The sequence below is a fragment of the Dermacentor andersoni genome, chromosome 3 (assembly GCF_023375885.2).
Source record: "Dermacentor andersoni chromosome 3, qqDerAnde1_hic_scaffold, whole genome shotgun sequence".
Classification (NCBI taxonomy): domain Eukaryota; kingdom Metazoa; phylum Arthropoda; class Arachnida; order Ixodida; family Ixodidae; genus Dermacentor; species Dermacentor andersoni.
In genome coordinates, this window is record NC_092816.1 from 49,858,159 (window position 1) to 49,882,921 (window position 24,763).

The 24,763-nt window shown below is 46.0% G+C and overlaps 1 protein-coding gene across 1 annotated transcript; it reads right to left on the reverse strand.

Annotated features, from left to right (window-relative positions):
• Positions 1 to 1,136: 1,136 nt before the first annotated feature.
• BCAS2 (BCAS2 pre-mRNA processing factor) lies at positions 1,137 to 24,684 on the reverse strand. The gene is made up of 6 exons (XM_050196702.2): positions 24,578 to 24,684; positions 24,331 to 24,423; positions 24,132 to 24,202; positions 22,561 to 22,773; positions 15,423 to 15,503; positions 1,137 to 1,463 (listed from the first exon to the last, which is right to left on the reverse strand). The coding sequence occupies exons 1-6, from the start codon at positions 24,650 to 24,652 to the stop codon at positions 1,199 to 1,201; spliced, it is 798 nt and encodes a 265-aa protein (XP_050052659.1). The 5' UTR covers positions 24,653 to 24,684; the 3' UTR covers positions 1,137 to 1,198.
• Positions 24,685 to 24,763: the final 79 nt, after the last annotated feature.

Sequence of the window (24,763 nt, forward strand, 5' to 3'; positions counted from 1 at the left end):
TGCAACTTCAAAAAGGCTGCTGCCTGCACATACTGATTATGTATTTATGATGGACACGTAGGAGACATTAAATATAGTGTTGTTATATAACAGTGCCACTCGCATAAAGCGCTCTAACAGAGTGCGAAATGCTCTATTTGTCCCTTGCTTCCTTTTGCATTATTTCTATCTGCAACAGCAGCTGAAAGCACAGTACTAGGGTTTACTGAGTTATCTGTTCCTGATGTTATGCCATCATTGCCGGGCCGCCTTTTCATCCTCGGCACGACTCTCACGACATGGCAAAGAAAAAGGTTTGACCACCAAAGCCACTGGGGACCAAACTCGTGCCCCTGTGGCAACTTGCGATTGGAATTCATGCTGTGGAAAAGGTAGGCATACAAAACATGGACACAAGAGTAACAAGAACGCAATCTTCTCATTGTCTGCATGTTTCGCACACCTGCTTTTTCTGTGCCACAAATTCCTACAAACTTGCTGAGCTTTGTCAATCTGATTCAGTTGGGAGCTGGAAACTCGACCATGGAGCTATTGTACAGTAATATACACTGGGCCATGCTGCACACTCTGAGACACAGGGAGAACAAGGAAGGTTAACCAGATGGACGTCCGATTGAATACCCTGCACCGAGGAAAAGAAAAGGGGTTGAAACAAAGGAAGGCAAAAGGAGAGGGAGTTCACATACTCGGTAGCAAATGCAGGGTGTCTGTGTCTTCTCACCTCCGTTGCTTTTTAATAAAAGTCATTAGCCCATGCACCCAGGATCTTTGTCACCGTAAAGGGCTGACCATCCATTCGGCAGAGTATGCTCCAAAGATACTCGGACCCTCGCATTCTAAAACTGCCCTGCACCTCGACTCATGAATATGGCAGCGGAGCTCCTTGACAGAAGTGGTCACTGGGCTTCATTGACACTTCGTGGCAATTCTTCAGTTGAAGCGCAGTGCCGTGGTGAACTTGGTGGAGTGGTGGGAGAACATTGAGTCGAGAAAAGTTTGAGAATACGGTGGGTGAGTGTGACCAGCGGGGTCCGCACATGCATTTCAGGAGCCATGGGTCACACTCAAGAGCATCTTCGCAGCACATTCATCCTACTGTGGAAAAAAGATGCCAACAAAGACAACAGTACACGGCATACAGAAGTGAACGACGGTGCTGTTTATTACAGGGATCATAACATACAGTCAACAAACGGAATCAGTCAACCCCTGTTACATCAGGTGGGGTCTCTTCAGTGGACTCGGGTTGTCCAGCTGTGTCCATCTTCTCCTCCTCCTCTTCCTTTGGCTGCTCTTTGTTCTGGCCATCGCTTGTGTTTGCAGGCTCGCTCCGTTCCACCGCTTGCTGGTTCTGAAGAGCTTTCCTCTTTAGGTCATAGTCAGATTCCAGGCCGGCTATCTCTTTCTCCAGCTCCACGCAAGCTCGTTCAATTTCAAAGTTCTTACTCACCAGGCTGACCCAGCTGGAATGGGACAAGAATATAAGAAAATTATATTACGGGGTTCAACTTCCAAAACTGCGCACTGGGTTATGAGGTACACTGCAGCAGAGGGCACTAGGTTAATTTTTGCCACATGGGGTTCTTTAGGGTGCAAACCACGTGACGGCACGTGAGCATTTTCACATTCCGCCTTCAGTGCAATGCAAAGTCCAGAATGCAAATTCAGAATCACCCATGACCTCGTACTCGGCAGCATATCAACATAGCCACTGAGTTGCCAATGTTGGATGAGACAGAATATGGTGTTTCCGTGCATAGGCGCCGACTATCGTAACTAACGTCTAAACATAGGCCAAAATTGTGTTTTTGCCAAGTTCAGGCTTTTATTTTGGAGCCTGGGAACATCACATTAGCGAAAATAACCTTTTAGAATACAGTAAGCTTTAGTGACAGTTCTATAAAAGTAATTACAGGTTTTCTCCTCCCCTCACTGTTCTTTTTTCTTAATTTTGCAAAAATGCTACAATTTGCTTAATTTCACCTGAGTGCCAAGGGGCAAATAAATATGAAGTTATTTTGTCAAACTGTTTTGTAATGAAAGAACAATGTTTAGACAATGCGAAACCTCAAATTCTGAAGTAATGCACAAGACTGTCAATTATTGGCGAATTTCTTTTTTGCACCTGGTTTTTCACCATTTCGTGAAATTCAAATGGCGCTCATGAGGCCGTTCAAGATATTTCTCGGAAATAGCTGTAATTTTTTCGCAATTATTTGAGAGAAATGATTTTTCTCGAGTGCCACGGTTGGGACAGATCGCGTGGAATGGCCCCTTGTAAGTTCTCATATAAGGCTGTCACTTCAGTGAACAATTCTTCGAGGTCGCATGAAGTTTCTTCAAGTGCAAGAAACATATATATACATACAGTAAAAGCTCGTTAATTCGAACTGCAAGGGGAAGCCGCTTCAGTTCGAATTAACGAAAGTTCGAACTAACGAAAGTGAAGGAGAACAACAGTACACTGCGATTTGGAAGCAGTAGGGATTGTCAGAAATTTGGCGTGTCAGAAAGTTCCCTTCCTGCGACTTGAACATGGCACATGCGATGTTCAAGTCGCAGCTCTGGGTCCGACTGTGCCACACCACCATGTCCACCGAAACGAACGTTAGCCGAGGCTTAACTCCATCATAAAGAATCGCGACGGCCGGTACATTCTAAGCTGAAAACAGACGTGCACAACCGATGAAGACTGCCGAGACAAAGACGCTGAACATGTGAAGGTGGCGAAGGCCTCGATTCGTCGGTTCTTGACTGCAAGCGCAGCTGCGATGCACTTGATTTGCTGTATTTTGGTGCTTGCCGCACCATCTGCCGCGCAACATTAGCAGCTACACAAGATTTGCAAAGCCTCCGAGATTCGCGACAAGCAAGAAGACTCTGAGGTCACGTAGAATGGAGAGGCGGCAGCCGACGCTGCCTTCTGGCCGATCCTGCGCCAGTTAGATTTTTCCCGATTTCGCCCTCTCTTGCCGTTCTCTCCGTTCCGGAGGCGATGCAGCCTTGTGTGTAGGCAGTAGGCACGTTTCTCTGGCCGTGTGCCAGGCGCCAAGTCGCCGGCACGGTGGCGCGTAGTTGGAATTATCCGCGGCGGAACCTTCTCGCGTTCGAATTAACGGGCTTTTTTATGCATAGACTTCTGTGGAGCTTGGCCGGACCAAATCGTACAGTTTGAATTAACGAGCTTTCACTGTATATATACATGGGCTTCGGAAAGGTTATCGCTTCCCCTCCCCTTTAAAAAATGAAAACTTTCCGCCTTTGTTTCCACGTATACCAGGCAGCATATATTATACTTGCAAGGCGTGCAAAAGCTTATGCGTACTTGACATAGTAGTGCGAATGATGTGGACGAAGGAAAGGAACTGCATTGGAGCTCATTGAGTAATTTATCTCACGGTTTAGAATTGCGCTATCAGCCACAGGCAATTTTTTGAACTTTGGTGCAGCTAAAGAAACAAGAACAGCTGGTATAAAGATATAACCATTTATAAACTTTGAGTTTCATTTATTATATTTTACTTGCCAATTTTAGACAATATCTGTACAAGAGTTTGAGGCCATAAATAAAAAAGATTTGGGTGCTAAAGTTGGAAGAATTTATTTTTCTCTTTAAAAGGAACCAATTTCACTCAAGTTGCTTCAGCAGCTGTAATGAGGACACTTCTGCATTCCACATGTATTTCAATAGGGAAATCGGAGCTGGGTCATGACCTAAAGCTTGCTATGAAGTTTTATTTTTTGAAAGGAACTTGTTTTGCTAAGATTGCTGATAGCCTGTGCTGTAAGACAGACGTTCCAATGTCATAAAATCATTGACTAGAGCACACAGAATCACGAGTGTTATGATGGCTGATGGAGTCCCCCCCCATTTTTGTTGCCGAGGTACTTATGGGTTGTAAACGTCTTGGTGCGCAGCTGTGGCACTGGAAATCCACCCATGGTGAATGCCATCATCAAAAAAATATAAAAAATTATGTAGTGTCGATGAGGAGAAATATGGACAGGAAGAAACGAAGTGGACAGGACAGAAGCTCTTGAGCATCTGTCTCGTTGACTTCATTTCTTTCCGCCCATATTTCCACTCATCGAGACTACATGATGCAACAAGTGGTCCAACAGTTTACGCTTCTGAAGAAAATAATTATTTTGCTTTTTCTTCCTTCTTTTTTCCCCTGTTCTCTTCTGGCAAGTGCTGTAGTGATATTTACACAAGATAAAGCCGGAAACTTGCAGAGCAGCTTGATGCTGCTTCTAGTTCAGTTCTTTAGGTGTAGATACAATATTCATTCAATGTAACTGCACGCCCTGCCATGTATTCTTGTTGCAGCTTCACAATATTCTAGGACTCTCCCATAAAGTGAATAATAGTCCGGTTTAATCAGGTTTCGCCTAATTCTGTTCTACTGTATCATGTCAAGTATGCGGCCATACCAACTCGTCTGCCAACAGTATTATTGAAGATCAGGCAAGTGCAACAGCATGGCATTCTTTGCTAACCAGGATCATTTCAACACTTTCATGATTGTTCATACCTTGGCACAAGTGTGCTTTATAATAGACTGTCATGCAAACATTGCTCCATAACTATCATGACCAAACTACAAACAGCAGTACGCTGCTGTATGTAGTTTGCAGCAGTGCACTGCCGTATTGAACCCCTTGACTCAGGCATTCAATGTGGTTCACTTGTACTCTCGGAAATTCCTGAGCTAATATGACAAAACCAAGTGCTATCAACTTCTACTAGAAAGATGGAGGAAGAAATAAAATTAAAGAAGCAAGGAGAGGCTTCAACATTGCTTTGCACAAAGCTCTCTTGATTGGCAGGAGTTCAAACAGGCGTTGCAGCTCCTTCACCCCTCTACCTGCCCTGTCTCATTCCGAAGACGAGCGCGCTTCTTCCATACTTTGCGCCACGCTATCTCAAACACACAAAGTAACCCACTTTCTCAGCAGCTGTTGCAAACTGCCTCATTAATGAGGATTACAAAGCACTGAGCCATATTGCTACGGCACAATATGCGCGATCACGAAAGGCCAGCAGTGTGAAGACGACGACGACGATTAGAAGCTAGCGCGGGCTGTTGCCTCTTGGCCAAGCGCAGCGTATTTTCCTTGTAAATATATTTGTACATAGCTTTTCGTCTGCGTCTTCCTACGTAACATATCTGGTGGAGGTGGACGTTCCCTGTACCTCGTCACGGAGCTTCGCAGTGGACGGTACGTCGCGCCTTCCTTCATGGCTCCCGGCGACGACAACCCGACTCCGCCGGCTCCGACACCTGCTGCCACTTCGACGACCTACATCACTCTCCCCGCTCCCCGTGATCCTGGCGTATTCTCGGGCCAAGATGGGGAAGACGTCGATGACTGGATCAGCCTGTATGAACACGTCAGCCGCAATAACCGGTGGGACCCTACTATTATGCTCGCCAACGTAGTCTTTTACCTCGGTGGCACACCTCGAGTTTGGTATCGCACGCACGAAGATGAGCTCACCAGTTGGGATTCACTTAAGACACAGCTTCGAGACTTGTTCGGCAACCCCTACGGTCAACAACTTGCCGCGCAGAAGGCGCTTTCCGGCCGTGTGCAGACGTCAACAGAGCCCTATGTCACGTACATTCAGGACGTCTTGGCTCTGTGCCGCAAAGTTGACACGCACATGACTGAGTCAGACAAGGTTTCCCACATCCTCAAAGGCATTGCCGATGACGCCTTCAACTTGCTCGTTTGCAACAACGTAGCGACGGTGGATGCTGTTATAAGAGAGTGCCGCCGCCTGGAACTCGCCAAAAGCCGACGTATTGACCAGCAGTTTGCCCGTCTGCCCAACACCCCAGCGACATCTTCCTGTGCCGACGCTCCTCGTCCCAACAACACTGCCGATGTTACCAGGATCGTCCGGCGCGAGATCGAGGCCGCCTATCCGGCTGCCTTCGACTCCAGTCCCACCAACACATCTGCAGTCACGGTCTCACTGATCCAGGCAGTTGTCCGCCAGGAGTTTGAAAACATGGGTCTTCACACCATCTGCTCGGCCCATCGCCCTAATACCCGCCCGGCTTCTTCGATTTCGCCCCGTCCCGCATCTTCTTACCCACCACGTTTCCGCAACCCATCTGAATGGCGCACTGCTGACGACAAGCCTATTTGTTTCCACTGCCATCGAATCGGGCACATTTCTCGGCACTGTCGTAGTCGCTGGAGTTCCCCGAGCCGGCCTACTTATACTGCCTACTCTCGCCCCTCAGGTGGCCCTTCTCGTCCCTATGCCGCACGCTCCGATAATGCCGCCACTGATTCTCCTGCAACGAACCGCCCCTATTCTCGTTCGCCTTCGCCCCAACGACGACAATCTCGCTCTCCCCAGCCCCGTCGCGCCTATTCGCCGACTCCCTTCGGACGCCGCTCCCAGCCGGAAAACTAGACGATGCAGCGCCTCGAGGTGACGCTGCATTGCTCCCTACGCCGCCAAATCCTCTACTGACTTTGCCCACTCATCTGAACCTTCTTGACGTGCAAGTCGACGGTGTTTCTGTGTCTGCTCTCATAGACACTGGGGCGCATTTGTCCGTAATGAGCGCTGACCTTCGTAACCGGCTCAAGAAAATTATCACGCCCGCCACGACGCCTGTTGTCCGTGTCGCCGATGGCGGAACAGCCCCCGTAATTGGTATGTGTACCGCCCGCGTCTCCTTCGCCGATCGCTCAACAATCGTGCTATTCACAGTCATCGCCCACTGTCCCCACGACATCATCCTCGGCTTAGACTTCCTTTCCGCACATTCTGCTCTCATCGATTGTTCCGCCAGTACTCTCCGCCTTGACCTGCCTGTTCTGGATCCTGCTGAACCACACCCCAGTCGCCTCAGTTCCGCCGACTTCGTTCGCTTGCCACCTTCGGCACTGACCTACGTTGACCTAGTGTCATCCCCACCAGTCCCCGACGGTCACTACATCGCGGCTCCTATGCAAGACGTCCTCCTTACACATGGGATCACAGTACCCCATACAGTTTTATCTATTACGGCGAATTGCGTCTGCCTGCCAGTGGTCAACTTTGGCTTGACGACACAAGTGCTGCCACGTGGGATGTCTTTGGCCCAGCTTTGTTCATTCGAGGATCACTCAGTAGCATCCATTGCAGTAGACGACACTTCATCCGATACTCCTCTACCATCGCAGTCGGCAAATTGTACCATCGCTGACTTACGGAAAATGATTGCCCCCGACTTGCCCTCCGAGCACGCTCGTGAACTCTACCGCGTACTGTTTTCCTACCACGATATTTTTGACTTTAACGATCGTCCTTTAGCCCAAACTACAGCTGTCAAACATCGCATTAATACCGGCGATGCCCCTCCTATTCATCGCCGCCCGTATCGAGTGTCACCAGCTGAGCGTCAAGTTATTCACGCAGAAGTTCGCAAAATGCTTGCCAAGAACATTATTGAACCATCATATAGTCCATGGGCGTCACCTGTAGTACTGGTCAAAAAGAAGGATGGCTCATGGCGCTTTTGCGTGGATTATCGGCACCTTAACAGGGTTACCAAAAAGGACGTGTATCCCCTACCTCGGATTGATGACGCCCTTGACTGCCTCCACGGTGCTCGCTATTTCTCTTCTATTGACCTTCGCTCCGGCTACTGGCAGATTGCCGTGGACGATCTCGACCGCGAGAAGACTGCTTTTGTCACACCCGACGGTCTTTATCAATTCAAAGTGATGCCGTTCGGTCTATGTAACGCCCCTGCCACTTTTGAACGCATGATGGACTCCCTTCTTCACGGTTTCAAGTGGTCCACGTGCCTGTGCTACTTGGACGACGTTATCGTATTCTCCCCAACGTTCGCTACGCACCTCGAGCGCCTCTCAGCAGTCCTGGACGTTTTTCGGCGAGCCGGTCTGCAACTCAACGCATCGAAGTGCCAATTCGGCCGTCGCCAGATTACCGTCCTTGGACATCTCGTTGACGCGAACGGAGTGCAACCGGACCCAGGCAAGATCCATGCTGTTACGCACTTCCCTGTTCCGAAGTGTGTCAAGGATGTGCGCAGCTTCATCGGCCTTTGTTCGTACTTCCGCCGTTTCGTGAGAAATTTCGCCGCCATAGCACGACCACTAACCGACCTTTTGAAAAAAGACGCTCCTTTCCAGTGGGGCGATAACGAGGCCTCTGCATTCTCTCATCTAATCGACATTCTCACAACGCCTCCCGTTTTGGCCCATTTCGATCCTTCTGCGCCTACCGAAGTCCGTACTGATGCCAGCGGTCACGGAATTGGAGCAGTACTGGCACAACACCAGCGTGGCCACGACCGTGTTATCGCTTACGCCAGCAGGCTCCTCTCACCCGCGGAGCGCAACTATTCCATCACTGAGCGTGAGTGTCTGGCCCTAGTTTGGGCGGTTGCGAAATTCCGCCCATACTTATATGGCCGATCCTTTTCCGTTGTCACAGACCATCACGCGCTTTGCTGGTTATGCTCACTGAAAGATCCTACAGGAAGACTTGGTCGCTGGGCCTTACGCCTCCAAGAATATTCGTATACTGTCACCTATAAATCTGGCCGACTACACAAGGACGCTGACTGCCTGTCTCGCTACCCGGTCGACGAGCCTGACGACGCCGACAGTAGTAGCGCCAACGGCATTTTCTCTGTCTCTGCCTTCGGTAACATCGCCGATGAGCAGTACCGAGACCTATCGCTGCGAGCACTTATCGAGCGTCTGCGCTCTACACCTACCGACGCATCCGTTCGCCGATATGTCCTCCAGGGTGGCATTCTGTATCGAAGGAACTTCCTCCCTGACGGCTCTGACCTTCTTCTTGTCGTGCCAAAACAGCTACGACAGACTGTGCTCTTTGAGATGCATGACGCACCCACTTCAGGACATCTTGGGGTAACCCGCACGTACGACCGCGTCCGCCGCCGCTTCTATTGGCCTGGTCTCGCTCGCTCCGTTCGACGCTATGTTGCTGCCTGTGATCCCTGCCAGCGTCGGAAGACACCTCAGGTGCTACCTGCCGGTCATCTCCAGCCGATCACCGTCCCTGTGGAACCGTTCTTTCGTGTTGGATTAGACCTGCTCGGTCCCTTTCCCACGTCATCTTCTGGGAACAAATGGGTAGCCGTCGCGACTGATTACGCCACCCGATACGCTATCACTCGGGCTCTCCCTACCAGCTGCGCCACTGACGTCGCGGACTTTCTCTTGCGTGACATTATCTTGCTTCATGGCGCCCCGCGACAGCTGCTTACTGACCGTGGTCGAAACTTCCTCTCGAAAGTTATCGCTGACAGTGTGAAGACGACGACGACGATTAGAAGCTAGCGCGGGCTGTTGCCTCTTGGCCAAGCGCAGCGTATTTTCCTTGTAAATATATTTGTACATAGCTTTTCGTCTGCGTCTTCCTACGTAACAATATCAAGGATATTAAAATTTATCCAAGGTTACCCATTAGAGCTTCGCCTTAGCTTTCTCCACTCGTCAATGTTGCAAGAGAAAAATCCATACCACCATCTATGTAAATGATCAGATATAACAAATTCAACTTGAAATGTTTCTAACTGATATCGGCATGCAACGAATATAGGATAGCAGCAAATATTGGATGTAATATTCTCATGTCGGATGTGACCTCATTATAGCGAGATTTTGTAGTAGTGATCCTCCTAATGCACTTTGTCTTGAACAGTGCAGAAGCACAATGGAAGAAAGAACACAAAGATCCAGTGAGTACAATGGCATCCTATCAATATCCTATGGACATCCACCACCAGGACATTCTAGGAATGAGTCGAATATGCCTTGCAGACGCCCCTCACAGGACTGCTTGGTCCCACTTTCCGCGTCTGGCGGACATCCCTTACACCATGGGGACATGCTGGGTACAGTTTATGCCATAATGTCTATTACGGTCGCAGCACAAACTGTGCGACAGATGCAACACATTAAGAACAGATACATTGTGTGCACACCATTATGCATGCATGCATGTGTGAGGAAGTTCAGCATACTCCTTATTCTTCTGGGCCTTCCACCAAGCGCAAGTGGGTTATTGAACTAACATAAGTTTTCAAAGTAAATTACACCAGAAAACATGTAAAGCATGATGTGCACACAAGCTTCATACATGATAGCTTTGGACTGTAATTTGAGCATGCAAGAAAACATAATTCTGTTATGAGGAAACTCAAAGACATAGCCTTAATTGGAGGACAAATATTAGCACGCATGTCAAAAAGGTTCATGTCCTTGGGACTTCCACAGTAGGATATCTAAAAATGGCATCCGCGAAATGTTCTATTGGTCTCCGAAATGGTCTAGAGACATTGGGACATGATTCAGATATGTCTTGTAGACGAAGTGGTTTTGCTGAGGACATACAGCAGTGTTTTTTTGTAGTTGTTGTTGTTTCTTCCAAGCATATAATTTCTGCACTGTTCCAGTTAAGCCAACAGAATTGACTAGCTCAGACTTTCAACGCTACTTTTACTGCATTCTGAGCATCCCAAGAAAAACAACATCGTGGATAACCTTTGGGACCCAGCGTTAAAGTTTTGGAGCACTGTGTACGCTATTGCAAGTCTGAGCCGTCAAATGAGAACTCATCGTTAGCTCAGAATCAACCTTGGTCACAGCCTGAGGGACTCTCATGTTTCTAAACATGCACCCAACATTTCGCAAACCCACTCGGTCATCTGTAGTGGCTTACTGAGTGTAAGAAATCTGCCACTCGAATCAGTTTCAAATTGTTGCACCCCAGATGTCTAATTTTCTGTCACAAAGTGGGCGGCAGCAATCAATTTATTTTTCTCCTATTGCTAAATGTTCAGGTGTGAACACACAATTAGATGGGAAGGCCAATGAAATTAACTTTACAGTTACAGTCAACTTCCATTAATTTAGTCTTGATAAGACTGACCGAATTGCTCGAGCTATCCAAAGGGCCGAATTAAGAAAGGTGGCAGAAAAATTATTGGAACACACCCCCCTGCATGATTTGGCAGTACTTATCCGATTCTAATGCACCCCAGGATCAAATGTGCAACTGATCTAAGCAAGTCCCACTAGCTTATAGAAAATACTCTACAACAGCATAGGATGGCATGCAATCAAGGCACATGGTAATAGAAAGGATGTCCATATGCCATTCAGCAGTATACGTATGCTCTGCAGTCAAGAGCCAGCTTAAGCTAATTATGAGACTCTGCTTTTACTTGCATCTTGTGCAGTGTATTTCAGCATCAAACATGCCCCATGACTTGCCATGAAGTGGGCATGGCAAATGCTTGCAAAAGAGGCTGTTGTGGTACCTGCTTTCCCTAAACACAGCGTCACACAGATGGAGATAGAGCAGTCATCCGAGTATCACAAGCCTTTGCTCTATGGCACACATGACCTAATATGGATGTCACGCAGCGCACTTTCGATCACGACCAAGCCCGATCCAGATCGAATTTCTTGGTTGCGATTGGTTTCTTTGCACACGCTGCGCAAGGAAGCCAATTGCGGTCGAGAATTTCAATCTGGATCGGGCTTGATCGCGATCAAAAGTGATCGTGTGACACCGGTATAACTTCCTAGCCCCAAATTGTTGTTGACCAGTGGCGGTATGCTCAAGTGATCACTTTCGGGAATACACTCACTTTTGCAAGATTTTGTGTCACTCAGCACCGGAAAAGACGAAGTATGTGGCCAACAGCACTCTCGCAAAACTTCGGGGGATACGAACACTCTCACAAGATCTTGCGTGAGTCGATACTGGAAATGTCAATGTATAGTAGAAAATCATGGGTAAGTTCACGCTTGTTACATTTTCCTGGCTCTTACGCTATGAAGCACATTCACCATTTAGTGAATGTGCTAAAACATGTCTGGTCCTATTCATGTGAAGTACTATACACTTGAAGGCCCAAGTTTCTCAATGTGTTGCAGAGCGCACATATGCCTGCCTGCAGCTTAGTCTGCATCACGACTGTTGTTGTGCTGCCACTACAAATAGACGAAAGTCCAATCAATGCATGAACTGAATCTCCAACCCTTGGCAACATTGGAAAAGTCGACCGTGCTGCTATATACAAATGATCCCTGCTTTCCTCGTAACAGTCACTGTCTGGAACTTTCGCTCTGTTAATCACTGCCCTTGTCCGCACAGACATCGAGGTGAAGTAGGCGCCTCTTGAAACTGCTTGATGAAGTTGGCCAGTCCATATCAATATTACCACACAAATGAACAAATGATGAACCCGCGTAGCTTGCACAACAAACCCCAAATTCAGCCTTTCCAACTTAGCAGCTTCTTAGCTTGGCTTATCGTACAGTTTGGGCACGAGGAATGACTGCTCAATCGGCTAGGCTTCACTAGTTTCAACGTCAAAGAAACACCATTGACATGGCTGTCAACCACGCCGTCAATGTGTTAAAATCAATACATGTAATCGCTATTTCATTTCACTTCGTGGCGAAATTAGCATGCTGCTAGTTGTCCCAAATTTCGGTTGGCCTTACATTAAGTCTGCGGGGGCCAGTAAGGGTACCATGAAGCTGTTCAAATACTCCAGTGTATCCAAAATATCAGTCGGCAACTATATTCAATTAAAATACCAGTTTCAAATCACAAGCTTCATCTAGTGTGATTCACGGCTAGAACAACACTACAAAAGTGTTCAACGTTAAATCTAATCATTAAGTGGTGGTACTGAATTTTACTAAGCTTGTTTTTAATACTCTGTTGGCTTCCTATTACACGTCAGATAAGGTTTAGTGTGAGAGTAGCTCTTTGTCTCATCAGTAGTGCTGCCACAAGTGTTATCGGATGTTGCATTCTTGGTACTGTTCGAAGCTACACAGTGCTAAAAACACTCAGCCTTATACTTTAACACATCCAATGCCGAGTCATGCGAAATCTTGTGAAAATGATCATACTATTATCAAACTTTATCGCTCGAGAGTACTGCCACAGGATTCTCCTTTAAGGTAGTGTCGTGGCTCAGCTGTATCACACACGTTAACGCTTGCACACCTGTTTCCCTGCTCTGCAAAGCTGTTGCAGCCGTAAAACCATGGTTCAATGTTAATCACAGCACAGTCACAGCACCTCACATGACCTTTCTGTATAGTATTATGCAATAAACCTGTCACAGCCTCGTGATTAATTTGCGTGAACATTGCGAGACCCTTGCAGGTGCACCACCTGCCGCACATAGTGCAGGTAAAGCATAGGGAGTCTTTTATGAGCATTCCGCAATATCGACGACAAGTGCGAAGGACACCACCATTACTTCAAAGGAGGAATTCCCATAAAAGTTATCACTCTCATTTTGGCGCGAGCCTACTGCTACATCTCTTGTAGCACAGCCTGTAACTCTAGGACATCAAACTGCTCCGATACTGTTGATCTTCTTCAGATAGATGATCAGTAGTGCATTTACTGCTTGCCTTATTTTCCTTCTAGTGCTAATTTCCTGCACACTGTGTTTACAAGTTGCATCTCCACCCAACGTATTATGTATGCTGCTTTAATTCTAACACAGTCAAACACTGACACACTACAATTAGGGAAATAAAGAATTATCGAATTGCAGTAGACTCATTAATTTGACTGCGTTTAATTCGATCCCAACGAAAGGCCCTGCCAACGCCCATGCATTTCTATGGGCCCAAATGTTCATTATTTCGATCCTAAAATTGGCCTTCGTCTGACAATTCGAACTTGACTAGTCAGCATGCATGCGCCTGAGCCCTAGGATGACCCCCAGTAGCAACCCCTTTAGTGGCTGCGTCTGTTTCGGCGGTGCTTGGGGACGGTGGGTGCGTTGCACCCCTGTCATCTCCCATTGAAGATGGCCATTTTGAGCCCACCACAGGAAGATATTCAAGCACTAACGGTCGCTCACAATACCTGATTATGGTATTTGCCCTATTCTAACACGCAGCGCTTTTTCTTTTTTTTTTTTTCAGGAAAAGTGGGTTGAAAATTGCCTCCGCGATGCAATCCGATAAAAAATCAAAACCGCTTTCGCGGTGGCCGTACGCTTTACCGCATAACGTGGACGTACTGTGGCGAAGCTGACTTTAGGAACCAGCTACCACTATGCAAAACATAATGGACCCTTGACAGTTTTCTTGCTAAGAAATTGCGCGCGCATTAGATATCTACTTTGTTTAGGAGCTTTAATATCCTTTCTACACTGGTTCACTACATTGGACACACAGAAAGTTGGTGCGTGTTTGGTTCAGGGGCACGTTAAACTCTGGGCAAATAGTACTGCCAAATGAATCAGTGGTGTGTTCACGCATTATTTCTGCATCTTGTTTCATTTGACCCGCCGCATAATTCGATCAATCTTGTCGGACCCGTCAGGCTCGAATTACTAGAAGTCAAGAGTACAACAAAGTAAATATGGAGTAATTTCACTGTGATATCAAGGTAACAAATATCAAAAACAGTCGCTGACCAATAATTTGGACTCTGCAGGAACCAGGAACTGCGTAAATGTCCGAGTAATTAAGGGTACGAAATAACAGATTCAGCAAAAAAATAAGTGGCTTTATCCCACAAGCAACCAGTTAAGCTTGTTGACGCACTGCTACATGCACATATGCTTGCATACGACCTGTCATCTGAACTAAACCACTGTGATGCTATCACTACAGATAAACGGAGGTATGGTCAATGCATGCATCAAATCTCCATCGCATAGCAACTTGAATGGAGGTTAACAGCGCTCTGATGGCCAAATGATTACGGCCTTTTTTTACAACAGTTGCTGCCTGGCACTTCCTTCACTTTATTGCTGTGCTCGGAGGTGCCAACATCGAGGGTGGAGTCGGCACCATTCGAAGCTGCTTGACGATTATGAGCAGACAACAAAGTCACCCGAGGTTGTGTTGGCCAGTGTCTCTGTTTAACTCATAAACAAATGCTGGACACGCAGAACATGCATAACTACCTAATTGCGAATGAGGCCTTTACAACTTAGCCGCCTGACTTAGACTTGGGTTTGTCCCATGGTCTGGATGTGGTCAGCGGCTACTGATCAAGTAGGCTTTGCTCCTTTTGGTTTTGAGGAGGGGCCGGTAATGTATCAAAACAAGAACATAGCTTTTTCTCCTCATTTCAGTAGCACGCAGTTGTGCAGGCAGAGTTCAAATTATAAAACGGCACGTTGGTAAGGGGGTCCCAAACCTCTACCATTCTTGTATGTTACATCTAGGGGTCAAATGGTTAGGCCACGAAGCTGTCCGAATGATTGGTTGGCGACCGCATACCAAAGGTATCTTTTAGTTGGACGTAACTTTGTTATTACGAGGCTCAAGTTACAAGCAGCATACATTGCCTCTAAAAGGTACAGAACTGTTCTAGCATTTCATCATTCCTTTGGCTTGTACACTCCTTTTCTTACCTTGCTTCCAGATGCTTCAGCTTCTCACCCGCCTCTGTTTGAGTTGTCTTCCGCTGCCAGTTCACCTCCTGGATCTCTTTCCTGCATGACATACAAGAAAAAAAAAAAAAGCAATCAGAATGTGCAGCATGACCAAGACAAGCTGCTACCCCATACTGAAGAAAGGATGAGAATTATGAAAGCAAAATAACAAGGGCATGACAATGCCCATCATAAATCTAAATGCAGAAAGCTATGCACTCCCAAGCACAGAATTACTGCATTAAACGGGTTCTTATGTATAAAGTTTGTGTGCTGCAATGTTGTTGCTGTTTTTGTGGGTTTTTTACTGTTTAACAGGGAGAGGCAGGCTAGCTGGTGGTCGATATTGGAATGCATTATGTAACCGCACAAACAACGACGGACGAAGAAGGTTCCGCATTTGCCCTGTGTTTCCTTCTTCGTTCGTCGTCATTTATGCGGTTACATAATGCATTTCAGTTTTTTTTACTGATATGAAAATAAACGCAGAGGTATGTGCCACCATGAGCTGGTAATTGCTACTCCTTTCCACTTGGTTACAAGTAATAAAAAAAAAAAAACAGATCAGAAACATGCAAGTTCTTGCACAAGTTAATGCATAAATAAAACACAAGAAACTGCGATGATGACAGGAAATAACACTCGAAATAAAATCCATGGATGTCGCAGGTACACAAGTAGACTTCACACAGACAGATAAATGATACACAAGCACACAAAGTGCTTGGTAGTCAATATTCATTGTTTATGCGATCTTGCGAATGTCGTGGTATATAGTTTGGCCTTAATAGTTGAGAGGCCACTCAGTCTAGAGTATTCGACAGGTAAGTCATCACAAAAATTGCACCAAGAGCGCCGTGTGAGGGGATTGCACTTCACTGAGATCCACTGGAGATACCGTGCAATCTTCTTACTAAGAACCTCAGATCAACAATTTTTTTCAGATTACCAAAAGCTTTCTACCCCCAGCCAAAAGCCTATTGTGTTAATGTAAAGATATTTCAGTACCATCACTTTCAAAACATGAAACATTTCAGAATAAAGACCAAAATTTTATGCCTTCACAATATTAGTAGCGTCTCAAAATAATGAAGCTGTTAAAAAATTAGACCTGCCACTATCGGCAGCAGATATTCCTGGACGGCGGTGGTTACAAATCCATGCCAGCCCTATCGCCATGGCCCACAGTAATGGTGGCCCACAGAATTACTTGAAATTACACAAATAAGCACCGTCGGCACCGCTCTGCAAATTACAATGTTCACTGGAACCGCGATCACACCCACTGCATTGCTCATTATTGGGACAATCTTGAAGGATTGCAAAAAAAAGAAAAAGAAAGCAGGCGAAAGGCATATGTGCTTAAACGCCTGAGATTGATCAGCAAGTTGGTGAATAATGCAACAAAAGTGATAAAATTCATGGAAGCTTCAGGGTTTGCGGCAATGTTTCGCGACAGTGCACAGAGGTGCGTTAGCATATATGCTTGTGTAATGGCCGCAGGTTTTGTCCAAGGTTTGGGGTTAAAATCAGGGGTGTGGCCATTCCAAGGAGAAAAAGGCAACATCTTTTTTTTTTTTTTCGTAAATATTTTCAGCGGTGCTTGCCTTTATTGAACTACAGTACTCGCTTGTACTGGCTTCAGCTATTGCTGCAGTACGTCACCTGCTCGCTGGTATACCGTATTTACTCGAATCTAATGTGCACTTTGCTTCTGATAAAATGGGCCCAAAAATTGTGTGCGCGTTAGAATCATGTATGGCCGTAAATCTGCGTTACAGTATCGCCATCGACATTTTGAAATCATCGCCTTGTATGCGCTTCAAGTCTAGCTGCCGTAGCTTTCTCCATGTGCTGCAGTACGGTGCTTAGGCAATGATTCCTTTGGCTTAGGTTAGTGCACCGTCCGTCTTCCTGTTTTCTATGTTTGCTCCATCAGCATGGAAGTGCCGACTGCAAAGACATGCAGAGTTCATCACGATGCTGCAATTAAAAGGAAAGTGATTACGTGCACGGAGATGGACGGAAATTGGGCCACATCATGCGCGTTCCGAGTTCCCGGAACTTACGTGCAGGACTGATGCAAACAGGAGAGGCGTTCTACACTGGCAGCTGCTACGTTCGGCACAGCCGCGCGCAGCCCCTATCTTGAAAGTGATCTGCGACGGAGACAAGAGTGCGCATCTAGGCGCACCGCGCTGTGTTCTCGTTGCTTAGTTTGCCTTGAAGCGAGAGGCCGTAAAAATGTCAATTCGCTCTCGTCTGCTACCGCACTTCCTCGCTCCAGCATTTTGATAAAGAGTTTTCGCGGTCATTGAGTGAGACGTGCTCATGTTTGCTCGTGCGCTCGTGACACCATGCTTGTCAATTTAGCTAGTAAGAGAATGTTTAAAAGTTTATACGGCCAATAAAACTACTATCCTTACTTTTCATATAGCTGTCTACTAGTTTGCTATCGTAGTCGATGCTTCGCCGTTTGGCGAAACTGTGACTTCTTTTATTTATCGCAACTTTAGTGCACTGGAAGTAAATCTGTGTTTTTTCCAAATGAGAGAAAGTTGTATTTATGTATGAAAGAATGAGGTGTGCGGTACTGTAAAGGAGTTTTCTTTTTTTGGTCACGGCAAATCACTACAATCGAGAGCATCTTCTTTTTTTTTTGGTCGTGAAAAATGGGTGTGCGTTACAATCGAGGATGCATTAGAATCGAGTAAATATGGTAAATGGTGAAACTCCACAGACCAGCGACAGCAGCGTCTCAGAGGCAGCCGCTAAATCTCGGAGGCGGTGCTTTTGCTACCTGGAGGCGCCAAAAACTCGGCACGGCTGCCTTGTTTTGCAACCGATTAAAAAAAATGTTTTGGAATTCTCAGCACCACACAACAGATAACCCCGACAACCTTCTAAAGAATCAAAGGTGCGGCTTTACACAAGTAATTTTCAGATATATCTTTGGGGGGATTTCTTTACAAATTTCTGGGTGCAGCCATTACACAAGTACACATAGCATGTGCAAATCCCCGATGTGTGGATGCTGCAAGTGCTAGCTGCACATTTTCCTGATAGCCATCGACGTTATCAGCGAGTTTAGGCGCAGCGGAAGCGATGGCTCAAGGCATATTATCTACACTCTGAAGATACACACCGCTGTATGGTTGATGTGTGATAGCTGGCATGCGCTATAAAATCACGGCATCGTGATCGCTGTTGCCCTGCAGCATCGTGCTTCGTCCTACCACACATAGAACATGCATGTACTAATTGTGGCACATAATCTCACTGCTGGTGACTGTCGGTACCGTGCGTGGATGTAAGGTTGGGCACACACTCATGCACTGCGAACAGATTCGCGGTCTGCAAGAGCTGCGCATGCATAAGGCGGAGGTGACTTCGCATAAATGTTCACTCCGACTCCTATTGTGTGGAGTCGTTGTCCACCAGCACAAACGCACTTGTGTATGCACTGCTTTCAGATGTAGGCAATTGCTCCTGTCGAATTCAGTTTCTAACACGAATTTTGTGTTCGATACAACAAGGTTTCAAAATAACGAATGATTTTGGGCGGTCTGATGACATTTGATATATTGAGATTTCATTGTATTTCTGACTCACAGTTATAACTGTATACACCACAACGTAAGATATAGCAGGAAGATTACAGAATTAATATTCACAAACATTGTTTGCAGTTGGCGTGCCATGAAGACACATTCCATGAACACACGGCACACTGGGAAAGATTTACAATCACTTGCAATTCGAGACCCGTGGTCATTTACAACAAGCTGTACTGCAGAAAGGTAGGTACCATTTGGTTGCCATGGTATCGTGTCAGAGATAAGCCAAATCAATTCAATTCGACTCTGGGGTTTTACATGCCAGAACCATGACCTGGTTATGAGGCACACCGTAGTGGGAGATTTCCGATTAATTTGACCACCCGGGATTCATTAAAGAAACACTAAAGGCAAGCTAAAGCGACAGAGTAGTATTCAAGAACGTCTAAGGCGTCAATATTAGCGCAAACAGAGCTGTATTAATCGAAATACTGAGGTAAATGCAGGACACGATTAGATGCCCCCGGGCAATTCAAGTACTAGCCTGATGACGAAGGCACTGATCATTATATTTAATTATAAGACAAAAGAAAGTGCTACTTGTCCAGTCTATTCAATACTGGGGAAAAAAATTCCTTGACATTAGCCTTGACAATGATGTGGGTGGTCGAGAGGTTTTGTTTTCTTCCCTCTGCACAGGCTGCACTTTCATGTTTCAATATTTCTGTTATCACGTAGCTCTGCACTGGTTTTCTTGACTCGTGAAACTCACACTCAAGCTGCAAATAGCAGAGAATGCCATATTCTGTTCATGCTATGGGATTCCCGAAAGGTCCATGCCACTTGACCAACAGCAGCTGCAGCGGTGAATCCAATGCTCTGTCTTGGAACAGTTTCTCCATGGCCGTGCATTTGAACCTTGCACAGAAAACCATAGCACTCTCTTTTGGGCGCCGTTTTACTCCCCGATGGCAGTAAAGGGCGGCAATGGTATATGCAAAGTCACCACTCCTTGCTCAAAGGCAGGCAGGTGATTTGAACTGTGTTAAAGGTATTCAGACGCAACTTTCTCGTAATTGAAGTTTTCGTTTTTTCTTGACATGATACAAGCACTGCGAGGTTTCTGGAGTGGCATTTTAACAGTCCACATCGACTTGGCATTTGCCTTTAGTGTCCCTTTAACATTCACTTAAATCGAATGAGCGTTTTTGCATCTCACCTCCATCGAAATGCGGCCGCGATCAAACTCGCGGCCTTAAGATTAGCAGTACAACGCCATAGCCACTGGGCTACCGCGGCAGGTAAGATAAACAGAATTATCTTTTGCCTGTCAGATACTCCTAGGCTGTGGCTAAAAGAAAGGTTAAAAGCCTCTGGTGATGGCCTTCACCAGATGCACTCAGGATGACGGTGCAAGGCAACCACGCAGTCCTACCATAAGCTTTTCATTCCCTCACTCTGATACAGTCACCGATTGACAGATCAGACTCGGTGAGGATGAACTAAAAGTTCCAATAAACAGGTGTCCAAGATATTGGATTCGCTAGAAATTAAGTGACTTTGTCCCGCAGGTGGTGAAGAAAAGCCTGCACGTGCATATATGTTTGTATGGGACCTGGTCAGTCTATATTTCGACCATTGTCAAGCTGTCGTCACAGATAGACGAAAGTGTGGTAAACATATGCACAAAATTTTCTGCCCCTGACAGAGGTTGACTACGCTTCATGAGCTAAATGATCATCACAGGCTTCTTCGCAACCATCTTTCTGCAGCACTTTAGTCACTTAACACCACCATTGTGGGCACAAACATTAAAGGTGGCATTGGCACCATTTGCAGTTGCTCGATGATTCTGAGTGACGAAATTTGTAATAGCCATCATAGGTGCCCAATACTATATTGCTATTTCACACAAAGGAACAAATGCAGAGTGTGAGCAACACACACAACAAACCACAAATGTAGTTTTTGCAATTTAGTGGCTTTGCTCATCTCATGGTTTAGACAATATGGGCGACTGCTGGAATGACTAGGCTTCGCTACTTTTGGTTTTCAGGTGACGCCAGTGATGTATCGAAACAAGAACATCTATCTTTCTGCTCAACTCTGTGGCCAAATCAGCAAATGGTCATGAAGGCAGAGTTTGACTAGTATCTAGTAGTGCACCGTAATGTGTCCGAAATTTCAGTTGCACTACTGCATTACGTCTATGGGGCAAGTGGCAGTGCGAAGAAGCTGTCAATACAACCAAGGACACCTGTATTATCGTCTTCTGAATGATCAGCCTGTAACTGTAGTGCTTCCTTGCACACACCTTACAGAATAAACTTTCGGCACTGCTGTTCTAGCATGTTGGTCGAACGTGCGTCCTTCTCAGGCATGCAGCTAAAAACATGTGTGTATCAAAGCAGCTTCAGAGAGGCAGGCAATGTCCGAATGCCACGAATGCTACAGAATACAGTGAAATCTCAGTACAAGAAATCGCATAGGACAGCCGAGAATCATTTGTTATTCTGAAATGTTGCACCGAAGAAACGTGAATTCTCATCAAAAACTAAATTCAGCAACAGGAATTCCCTGCATTTGCAAGAAGTAGCATCCACAAATGTGTTTAAACCAATGACAATGAATAGGAGCGAGATTGCTCATTTATTTGAAGGAGTCATCTCTGCCTGGTGCATGCACAGCTCACATAGGCCTCAGCTCTGTTATAAAAAATTAAAATCTGATGTGGCCACTGCAGCAAGGATTGAACTTGTGAGTTCGAGCTCAGCACCCCAACCACTGGGCTACGATGGTCGATAACACTACACGAGTGTGTGCATAGCCGTAAGTCCACTGCACACCGTACCGACAGACACCATGTTTTCGTTAATCTGAAGCAAACCGTAATTGTGAGGTTTGCAGTGACAATATTTAACTGTAGCGGTGTGACACTGCAACTATGAGGGGCACTGTCGTGCTTTAGCATGGAACATGCAATAAAACCTATTTATCAGTAAGGGTTTTACACCTGTTCCAAATAGGCAGAGATATAGTCCAGTGAACCATCTTGTATTTCAGTGCTGCCTTGAAGTTCCTGTGTGTTGTAGCGTAAGGTAAACGACAGGGATGAATCTGTCACATAGAACTTAATCCCAATAATGAACGAAAGGCTGCAAGCCACAGTGATTGATAAATATGAAGCCTGAATGTACATGTTCAATGTATGGAATGTGCATTGTATGTTTATTGGTGCACATGAAGTGTACATCTGGAGCTCATAAAAGAAACTTGTGGAACTTTGAGCATGTTCAACACTACTAAGGGCTGTGACGTTATCAACTGTAGTACTGTCTGTCTCATATTTTGTGCAACCTTTAATTAAGTAAACAATATGTAAAGCCTACGAGAACACTGCAATGTTGACACGAAGTCATGCTGTCGAATTGTCCACAAATGTGTTACTATTTGAAAAACGATACTGGCTGCCTCAAAGGTGCCAGCAAGCAGGGTGAGAGCCTTTTATGGCTGGCATCCGAGTGGAACTCTCCTGCACCATGCTTGGCTATTAAGCTCACCGCAATTCTTGCAGTTGCCGCTGGAGCTGGTGGAGTATGCGAACAAGAGCTGCATTGTAGGCCTTCCAGGACTCGGAGCCGTATCGGGCCATCAGCTCCAAGTTGGCGATACGGGTGGCTTGATGTTCCAACTGCGCCGATGAGTTGTCGACGCACTCAGCCCATGATGCAACGTCTGTTGTTTTTCCCGCAGGTGGCTGTGGAAGCTCGTATCTAGCCGATGGTGAGAAAATATAAAAGCAACCCATAAGAACAGACTCATAGATAGCGATTTGAATATGCACTAAGAAGGCTGATGAAAGATGTTATTATGGGAAAATTACCATTTTTCGGGGCCCAAGAACTTTTTTTGTCCCTATGGGCAACACTATAGCATTATAAATTGTAGAAAGCTAATTGGTGCTTGCAAATATGTAAGGTGCAAGAAAGATGACTTTAACGAATAATGAAGAAAGATTTTCACTTGAGCAAGGGTGAGGGCAGCTGGGTGTTGTTGCACAGAATTTTGTGGCAGGTATCCTGGAAGTACATAGAAATAGAGGAGGGGGGCACGTGCCCAGTGTGCACACTCCTGGCTACGCCTCTCGCACCAGAAGATTGTACATCTAGCAACGTATGTCCACTCGCTATTTATTGCTCGCACATTGACCACAACAAACCTATGTTGATGCAGCGTATTCAAGACTGCACATCTTTTCCTTTTTCCGAAGTGGCAAAGGGCAAACTGCAACAAATTTTTGCCACACTGTGCACGCCAAGCTTACCAAAAGTTGCATTAGAAACCAGTTTCCTCTCCAAAATAGAACCGAAAGGGGTATCAAAAGCCCTTTTTACCATGGGTTTTCTGGGTTATCTACTGGACAGTGTTATGTATATGAAAAACAGTTTCAAATGTGCTGAAATTGGCAGTCGAAATCATCAGTCACTGGTGATGGATTCAAATAGGTGTGGTAATAAAAGATTTAAATGAAGGCACTCTAATATGGTGAAAAGTAGTAGTGGCTCTGGTAATGTTTTATTAGTCTTTTATAGGTACTGCACAATACTGTAGAGTAGCTTACAGAAAGAAATCTAAAAGTATCGGACCTCCTGCACAGTTTTTGCCTCCTGCTATTAATACTAAAATAAATGTGTGGTACAATATCAGCATTTGAGAAATGGAAGTCATAAATTTACAAAAAAAATTAAACAAGAACCAAGGTATGTGAAATAAACTATTACGAATACAATGTGACTATAAAGAGAACTGTTATAAAATGAATATAGGCTGGGTTAATGAGCGGAACCTTGGGCATCGCACTTCCGAGGCAGGTTATACTGGTGCTAGTGATACACTTCGCATATTCTGTTGGCGTTAAACTGAACGCCTGTGGCAGAAGCGGGACACCACGAACCACAGAACGACAACTCGTGTGTACCCAGCACGCACCGGCAAATTTACCTTCTGTCGACAGTGCCGGCATTCGTAACGTGACCACGGCTAGTCCACGAGGACGCACTGCCTGCGAAATTCCTTCCACGCGATTCTGCCGGCAGAATACCCGCTCCAATGCAAACAAGACTCGACTCACCGTTTCATGCTCATCATCTCCATAGGCAATCTTGACTGAAGACGCTCAAACTCCGTCTTCATAATTTCAGTCTGCAAGCCGAACACAGTCAAAATTATCCGTACAGGGCAAACCGCATCTGCTCAAACGCGCCCATCGCATTGTCGTGTGTAATGACAACGACGACGTAGATTCTAACGCTCAAACACATCGCTATTACCTCGAACTGATGCAGTGACAGCTGCGGCAAATGTTCTAGGTAATTTTTTGTAGGTCTGTATCGCCTTGTCTCTTCCTCAACCATCGTCATGACCTGAAATGGTGAACGTTAGATACAGTGTAAACATCTCCGCTCGTAGTGAGATGACACCCGCCGCTGAGATGCGTATACACGCGGCGCATACGCGTGAAACGTTTCGGCGCAATAGGCACACAAATAAATGTGGCACTATTAACACAAAACTTACGGCTTCACGAATTCCAGGCTCGTCATAGCCTTGATCAATGTAAGGCAGCGCGTCAACGATCACTTCGCCAGCCATGTTGCGCGGATTCTAGCAAAATCTACGTTTGGATTTGGATGCAACTATGTTCGGATTGAAGCGGGGTCGGTTTCAGCTGGCTATAAGTCGCTTCTTGAGCCTGTAGGACAC